Source organism: Homalodisca vitripennis, chromosome 2 (assembly GCF_021130785.1).
Source record: "Homalodisca vitripennis isolate AUS2020 chromosome 2, UT_GWSS_2.1, whole genome shotgun sequence".
NCBI lineage: Eukaryota > Metazoa > Arthropoda > Insecta > Hemiptera > Cicadellidae > Homalodisca > Homalodisca vitripennis.
This window is the reverse complement of record NC_060208.1, coordinates 79,876,188-79,885,593: the sequence shown is the minus strand read 5'-3', so window position 1 is coordinate 79,885,593 and position 9,406 is coordinate 79,876,188. Positions and strand designations below refer to the sequence as shown.

At 33.5% G+C, this 9,406-nt stretch overlaps 1 protein-coding gene across 1 annotated transcript in view; it reads right to left on the bottom strand.

Annotated features, from left to right (window-relative positions):
* Positions 1 to 2,833: 2,833 nt before the first annotated feature.
* The window catches only part of LOC124354233 (ATP-binding cassette subfamily G member 4), a 132,170-nt gene continuing 125,597 nt past the window's right edge, over positions 2,834 to 9,406 (bottom strand). The window contains exons 11-12 of the mRNA XM_046804539.1: positions 8,776 to 8,997; positions 2,834 to 6,386 (exon numbers count right to left, since the gene is read on the bottom strand). Coding sequence (XP_046660495.1) covers positions 6,261 to 6,386; positions 8,776 to 8,997 — 348 coding nt within the window. The 3' untranslated portion in view covers positions 2,834 to 6,260. The remainder of the gene's footprint in view (positions 6,387 to 8,775; positions 8,998 to 9,406) is intronic.

The following is a 9,406-nucleotide window of genomic DNA, read 5'->3' as shown; positions in this document are numbered from 1 at the left end:
TTATTTTTGTGCTGTATAATTTTTTTCACACTGGATTGCCTCTTCCTTATTTCACTCCCCATGAGATATCTTATTGTTTCAGTAAATTCATGTGATGGGTTTAAAATACAGCAGTGTGCAGAACTAACCACACTTATAGTGTGTGTTAATGGTAAGAACTTAGGCCTTGTATTTTTGGGTGTGCATGAATATCTAAAGTTTAAAATCTAATAATACTAATCTCTTATTCGATTTAATTTGATACAATAATCATTAAAATGCTTGCTACTAAAAATCCCTATATAGAGTTCCGTATATGCTGAAATTTTTAAAATATACTTTTACTTTTGTATGAAATATATGAAAATTGTTCATTAGTCACAAAAATTATCACTACTATAATGAGAATGCGGTAACTGTGGTTACTGCTAGCTCCTGGGAACAGTCTTCCTTGCTAGCTGATAACTCTAGTTACCACTCGCACTGGGGAACACCCTTTTATGGCAGTGGGAATATTCCAAATGAATTTGTTGTAGCTAAGTGAACTGTATTTTATTCGTTTTAAACAAACATAAACAATATTTGTCTTTAATTGTGTAAACCAAAATGAATGTTGAAGTTTAAAAAAATGTGAAAAAGTTTAAATACATCTCCGTCAACTCACTCAAATCCAGTTATTATTCACAAAAAAATGTGATTAATTGTAACAAAATATACTTAAATTTTTACTTGGAATGATACAAAAAATATTGTACATAAGTTTATAAAAATGTAAAAAAAGAAGAAACAAGTTTACTAAAATAAAATAAAGTACTTGAAAAAATAAACAAACAATCATCCTCACAATCCATTTTTGTCTGTCATTATTCATGGTATTGGTCAAAACAATAAGGCACACACAATCCAGGTTGTTCATCACACTGCAAACAATGCCATACCACTGGACTCACAATTCCCTTTCTACTACAAACTCGGCATCTTTTATTTTTTAACTTTTAGCCACTTTTTTGTTTCTCTTCAATCTTGGAAGGGACATGGTCAACAACTGCTAGATGAAAATCATACAAAGGCATTTTTCGTTCATTACAAAAAATTCTCATTTCGTTGAAGAGGTAGTGGGCATTCTTCATGAGCATCTGTAACACGTGAATAAAAACCTGTACCAGAGTATGGTTTTCCTCTCGCACGGATAATAGGCCATCATCTGATCACTTCGGTCAAGTCCCTTCATAAAGTGATTATACTTCACGATTGGCAGAGGCTTTTTCCTTTTAAGTTGGTTGCAGCTGATTGAAGTGACTGTTTCATTAGTGTGTTCTGTGGATATGTAAAACACTACTCTTTTATCCCTCCATTTAGCTGACTTAACCCTTTGCGATCGGTCGTCGACTATAGGTCGACCGCGGCAGTTTCGCTGAACACTTGCATGTCGACAATAGGTCGACCGGATATTAACTAACAAAAATACTAACGACCTGAGGACTGTCGAAGCAATTTTTATTGAGACCTCAAAGGGTTAACATCCATTGAAATGTACTTTCCATCCTATTTGAGCGTACATATGCTGTACGTATTTCTCAAAAGAGTGGAGGCGAGAGAAAAACTATTATAATAATTGTCCATGTAAAGGCTGTCCGCAATTTAATTTTCTTTGCATTAGGTTTAGTACAACGTTAGCCGCATGTCCCTTGCCACCAAAATCATCAAGTGCACCACAATACATAAAGAACTTTAAAATCAAACCATGGGGATCACACAGACTGTATGCAGTAGTTTGATCCCATATTTATGCAGTTTTCCTTTTATGTATTGACGGAAGCTGACCACGTCAAAGTACCATGCCCTCATTAATACACAGGTTTTGTTGCAGGTAGCACACAGACTTCATTTCTTATTGAAGTAATCATATGAGCGATTAGATAGATCAGGATGGCTTTCGAAATTCAACGTAATTTAATCAAAAATCGGTCTTGTGATATGAAATTTGGGAAACAAGGAGAAAGCAGTTTATTCATTTTTCAACTAATCTTGGGAGTCTGGGCATTTGTATTATGCCCATGAAGAAATACCAAAAACTCTTCGATAGACGAATTTTTCCACTTACCAACTCGAGAGCCAGGCACAGTATGGGGCCCACAAAAAACTCAAGTGCATACTTGTTGGTTGCTTGCCCTAACAGTTCCCTCCAAATAAACTATATCCACAAGCAGTGTGAAAAAGTAATTGGAGATTTATCATCTGGCAAAGGAACTAAAAATCCTTCTCATCTAGTAAAGGGAATATCTTTCATTCCACCAGTTGTGAGCGCTCCATTGGGGTGGGTTGGTCTCAAAATCAGGATTCCCAACTTCCGTGTTTGTCTGGTACTCCATATCATCCATGTTGTCATCCTCATCGTCTGAACTCAATACTAGCTCTGTTGTACGTCTAGAACTTGGTTGTTGTACACCAATTGGTCCCGGGGAAAGATCCGGGATGCTGCAAAGTCACTTACCACTAAAAAAACTTTAAAAATAATGAAAAAGTCTAATGTGAAAACGAAGTACGTAAAAAAGCAGGAAAAGTACCTCCTGAGGAGCGAGAAATACAGCGTTGTGATAGCTTGAGTGCTTGCTGCACACTGACCTCATTTGAGAACAGACTCTGTGGTAACCTTAGTTACCGCCCGCTCCTAACGCAACGTAGCAGTGGTAACCAGAGTTACCGGTACCGTCCGCAGCGAAGGTGTTAAAGTATTGACAATTTATTTATTAAATTCGTATTGAATATAGTATTGATCTAACTGTTTGAAATAACAAAAAAATACCTTATTACAATGTGGTGAGGCTATGTGTTGGATCACAGTTTTAACTGTTTGCAGAGGAAGGGAAATGAAATCGGATGTTCTAAAGAAAACAGTGTAATGCAAATATAAAGAATTTTATTAAAATATTTACAAAATGTACAAAACTTAACAGCCACTGTAAGTGATTAAAATATCAAAACATGTAAAAACTAAATTGTTTTCTAATAATACAGTATAATAGCTAGTGATATGGCAAGAATAATTATACCATATATAAATATATTATATACAAACAAGGAATAATTTACATTAAAATATGTTTACATATTACAATAGGTTTAGTTTTTTAAGAATACTTTGGTTTTCACCATCCTTAAATAAATCATTATTGTCAAAAACTGGGTTCTTTAAATGCTATGTATAGTTACAAATATCAGTAATTTAGACCTTCATAGTACAATATGTTTTTAAATATTACTAAGAGTTAAAAAGAATTTCAATCTTGGCACTGTTTATAATTTAAACATCAAATTGTTTAAATAATAGTGATGTTGCATCTGAATGATTTTTTGAGCAATTTAATTATCCTTAAAAAAAATAATATATTTCTGAAGATTTCTAATGTAACTGTGTCCACTGACTACTTATAATATTCATCATCATTATTATTATGATAATGAATGTGAATACTTCAGGTAAATAAATATACAATTTAAAACTACTAACTGGTTAAATTTGTTTATGTAAGTTTAATATTATTTAATACCTGATAGTTGATTTGATAATCAATTAATATACTTTGAGATAGAATTAACATTAAATGTAACTTTTGAATTTATTTCAGCATAATAATAAGCAAAATAGAAATTGTGTTGTGCTATTTTCCCATTACTTACTTGTAAAATTTCATGAAAGTATGAAATACCATTTTGGTCTCTATCATTATTTAGTTGCACTTTGAAAATTAAGTGGAATATATTTTAACTGATTTACGTAGCTGATTTAATTACATCTAAGTTTTCTGGTTCATACTACGTCAGAAATTGCTAACACAATATAAAATATTTTTTATATTTCGACATCACTGCAGAAGGCAATGTTTATTAAAAAATGTTTTGAATTTTGTTTCAGTTTTAGTTTTACATTTGTTGAGTAAAGACATCTCTCCGTAGCAAGGACAAAATATTTCAAGATTTAAGTTGTTTTTAATTTGTTGACTTGCTGTGGACCAGAAAACTTAAGTGAATGTCATATGTTTTAACCGAACATACATTTTTTCTGGAATGCATTTTATGTTATTATGGTAGCTAGTAGACGAAAATGGAAATTTGATCAACATGTTGGAGATGATTTAGAGAAAGTCTGTATAGATTAAAAAAACAATCAATATAAATTTTAAAATTCTAAACTTGTTTGGTATATACTAACATAACACATATCTTTCAACATTTTGACAAACTTCTAGAATGCATGCAGATCTTCAGAACAACACTTTTTATTCTGTTAATTTTTTTTTCAATAGAAATATTCTTTTTGAAATTATCACCTTCACTTCGGCTGTATACTGAGTGACATTGAACACAGCATTAAGACTGTGCCGTAAGATGTCTACTACAGTCAAGATGTTAAAGACATCCAAAGTTAACAAAAATAAATGGAAGCTTTATTATGGATGAGGCCTATCTAATTAGGTAACCTAATTATTAATTCCTTTTTGAATTCCACAGTAATTATTTATACTCTGTGTATATAGCTGAAAGCAAAGAATAAAATAACACATCCACCTTAAATAAAAAAAGAATGAGAGCATGTTCTGTTTAACTTGTTCCATTGATTTTAGCCTCATAAAAACATGTATTTATTTTTACAGCGTTTCTTGTTAGCAAACAGTACTTCTTTTCTTTTTAAAAACATTAATAGTACATACAACTGTTTTTACCTGTAATTTATTTTTCCTTTAAAATATTCCATCTAGTAAAATGAATGCCTTGTCAGGATATTAAAAATGACGTGTAAGGCTACAATAACAATTAGAATATAAGTACATTTTTGATATGAGAAAAATATGTTTTAACTATGTAAGTGTAGACAAATTAGCCTACTAAGAAGTGTATAAAATTTTAGCTAATTTGACAATATAAAATTACAATAAAATACTGTACATGAATAGAATCACATCGGTAATACATACATTTAACTAATATATAACTAAATGCTAAATAGTATTTACACAGAATTAGAACAATTTACACAGAATTAGAACAATTCGAATGCATTTGTAGTGTAAGTGCTTCCAGCCAAAGTTTCAGTCAGAGGTTCTGATACTGAAGTGATTTATAATCAGTATAAATTTGTTTGCTGGGTTATGTAAGATAAAACATTTTCAACATAGAGCACAGGAACAACCAAGTAAAACGTATAAAATTAGGCATGAATTAAAGTTGTAAAATTTATCAAACTTGATAGTAAAGTACCAATATTTATTTTTAAAATGCATTAAAAATGTGATCAACTAATTCAACAAAATATTTAAGCATATTAAAATGCCATTTAAGTGTGGTCTTTTAATTTTTTAAGATATTAAAATATTAATTTCATTTAGTTTGGCAAAATTTCTATAGAATTTTGAGAAACTTCGTATATAGTTGGCCACTAACTCATTGCAGATTACTGATGAAATATCTTAGTAACTGGGCCTAGCAGCATGGTCATGAGTTCAGGTTGCAAAAGAGATCAGCTTTTAATTTTACCTCCTCATAGTTCTAATAATGTCTTGTAGAATGTGTGAGCATCTTTGTTAGTCTACTGAATGTTTTCAACAATGATTCTTTCTTTAGTTTTCTCAAACAAGTTTGTACTTATATAGACTGTGTATGTAGAAGTTGAAGAATAAGCTGAATTTATTCACTGCTTGTGCTACTAATCTATTGTTTTCCTTAGTTGTTAATATAACAGCAACTAACTAGTTTGGTATTTTACAATATTGGTTGTTTCTATTATTATGTGCTGTTGAAAAAGCAAGATTTACTGATTGTCCACATTGAATTGGTATTTATTAATATAGTATGGAATATTACAACAGCATGAAATAACATTGTATTATGTATCTTTTTTAAGTATAAAGATTAAAATATGTCTAACATATGTATGAGAATCCAGTTCAACATGCAAGTAAGTTGAATACAAACACTGGGCAATTCGATGCCAGGCAGCATCACTATTCTGGTGCCGATGCACAACTTGATTCTCGCCCACTGGGATAAATGTGACTAAACACAGTGATCCACAGTGGGTTAATGATTTTAATTGAAATATGTATAAAAAAAATGTAAAGTTTATAATAAATGCATCAGGTCATGTTCAACACATCCAAATTAACTGGAACAGTATAACTTAAATTGATTTCCTACTTAAAACTACATTGCATTGATGTTGAGCCTCATCTTATTGTAAGCGTCCACAAGACAACACAATTTTGTCTCTAGCAAACACAGCCTCATGTTGACACCCTCCAGCGAAGCCCTAAGTAGCAAAGGGAGCGAAACACCAGCAAGATGACAATCATCGTCAGGATCTCTATCCAAGGTGAAGTCTTGTCCAGATTCAAGTAGTGTAGTACTACCTGAGGACAATAGTGTGTTTTTCAAGCTTCTAACTACCTTAAATATTGTAATAATTCTATATAGATTATATTGGAACCACATATTGTTAGTAATTCTATGAAATGTCTGAATAACTTCACTGATCATAGGTCCCAAATCCACGCCGTGATTGAATATGACAGGTGCCCCTGTGTGAATTGTTAATCCCAAATTTGCAAGCAATTTACCTTTTTAGTAATATAAAAAATACCAACTCAAAGGAAGTTTTACAAAAATTAATATGATGTGTATTATATCAGTGTCAAGTTCATTTTCAGGGCTATCTGTTTAAAAACATTTAAATTAAGGTGGTTTTTGTTCTCAATATGAATTCTGTCAATTTTTGACAAGAGAATCAATTGGCAAAACTCAATTCCTCAGTACTGACTCTCATCTGCTATCGTAACAAGATTTAGCAAAAATGCATAAAAAAAACTTTAATGCATAAAAATGCAAATGCAGCACAGCACGATCATTGAAGTAGAATGAGTAGGGCAGAAACAATCACCAAATATGCAAATTAACATGGGAAGAAACGTTGATATAAAAAAAAGCTTGACAAAGCATGAAAGATCAAAATAAAGAGACACAAACTTGAAAAAGTATGAAGGATTGCAATAGAAAGCAGCAGTAGGAAATATTACAATATAAAGACAAAAACTTGATGCTGCATGATAGGTTGTGATACACAAATACAAACTCGACACAGCACAAAAGGTCATAATGTAAAAGGTTGTGTACAAGCATACGAGGTCCAATCAAAAAGTATCCGACCTCATCGTGTATCGCGGCTTCTGCTGCCAATAATGAGATAAGATTTGTTGTGACAACAGTTCCTACTATGATAAGGAAAGGTACAAAGTCTTATCTTGATCCCCCGACTGGTTCGCCGGAGACGGGTCAGTATGTACTGATAAGTCAAGTGCGCGTATCGGTTTTCTCTAACTGTGAAGATGACGGAAAAAGTGGAACAACGTTATTGCATTAAATTTTGCGTGAAACTCGGAGAAAAACAAAGTGAGACCATTCGGAAAATTCAGCTAGCATTCGAAAATGAGGCAATGAGTGTTACGCAGATTAAAGAGTGGTATAATCGTTTCAAAAGTGGTCGAACCTCGGCAGAAAGTTACGCGCGTTCGGGCCGACCAAAAACAAGTCGAACTCCGGAAATCATCGAGAAAGCAAAAGTTTTGATCTGTGAAAATCGTCGAATGACTGTGGAGGAAGTAAGTACTGAGTTAGATGTCAGTTTCGGATCAGCTGAAGCAATTTTAACGGATGACTTGGGATTGCGCCGGGTAGCCGCAAAATTTGTGCCAAAATTGCTAACAGACGAGCAGAAGCAACGGCGATTGGATGTTGCCGAGGACATGCTGCAATGTTGTGAGGATGATGCGGACTTTTTGACATCGATAATAACTGGAGACGAAAGTTGGGTCTATGGATATGACCCTGAGACCAAATTTCAGTCATCACAATGGCAGTCTCCCCAGGATCCTCGGCCAAAAAAAGCAAGGCAAGTTCGAAGCAATGTCAAAGTGATGCTTACTGTTTTTTTCGACCACCGTGGAGTTGTGCACCATGAATATGCCCCTGAGGGTCAAACTGTGAATGCACAGTACTATTTAAGTGTCCAACGTCGTCTCCGAGATGCGATTCGCCGCAAAAGACCTGACTTGTGGGCGTCTCAAAATTGGCGGCTACACTACGACAATGCGCCAGCTCATTCAAACTTTTTTGGCGAAACACGGCACTCCACAAGTTCCTCAGCCTCCGTACTCTCCAGATATGGCTCCATGCGATTTTTGGCTCTTCCCTCACCTCAAAAAACCATTGAAAGGCACCAGATTTGAAAGTCGAGAAGCAATTATGAAAAAAACGACGGCTGATCTCATGGCGATGCCGAAAAGTGATTTTCAAGACTGCTTCCAGAAGTGGAAACGTCGCTGGAATCGTTGTGTTGCTTCTCAGGGTGCTTATTTTGAAGAAAATTAACGCCAGCTTTTTTTAGGTAACTTCAGTTTTACGTTGCACCAAAAGGTAGGATACTTTTTGATTGGACCTCGTATATTATTTATTTTACTTATCAATACATTTAATTTCACTATTTTTAAAGGAAAGACACAAATTTCAAAATGTTCACTAACAAAAAAATTGAAATACAAATAATTGTTTTTAATACTTGTATCAGATTGGTAGATTGGCACTATTATATGTAAAATATTAGTAAAATCTGCATTATGTATGAGACATCCCTCCATTCCAATACCATTTTCATTATCCTATCCTTTCCTATTTCTAATTCTTTTGGATTCTGTGCTAAGTACACACTCCTATTCTCTTACTTTCTTAAAAAAATAGACAGTGTACCTGGGGGTTGTTGAAGTGGCAATACATTATCTCATTGTGGCACTCCAGTTTGGGCCTGTTCATGCCAAACACTGCTATGATCATGGCGATGACCCCGGATCGCATGAAGCTGGCTTTCAGCATTGGCCAAAGCCAGAATGGGATTGACCGGGCAAAGTCAAATCCGTAGATAGCAAATCCCAGGAATGGGGCCAGTGTCATCGGGCCCACCGCACATCCATTCTGCAGTGACAACAATTATGTGGAGTTAGTATAGAGAATTTAGTTTTTCTATATATCATGCAATGACATGAGTTAATTCCCTCTTAGTAGTTAAATTATCTTAAAGAAATCCACTTTTCTAAATCTTTAATAAACCTAATTCAAAAGTTTAATTTTACTACTGTCAACAAATTTAGTTACAGCTAGTGAGTTGAGTAAAGAAACTGGAATTCCTTTACTGGAAGAGATAATAATTAATGGAAGGAGCCCCCTCTTGCAGCTTACTGCCAGCAAAACTCAAATTTTTCAATACATATATTTCATATTTCACTTTTTTTTTTATAATTGTTACATTGCAATTTTGAATCTGAAAGTACTGTAAAATAGTTTAAGATATTGAACTGGAAAAGTTTTTAATGCAAAACAGATG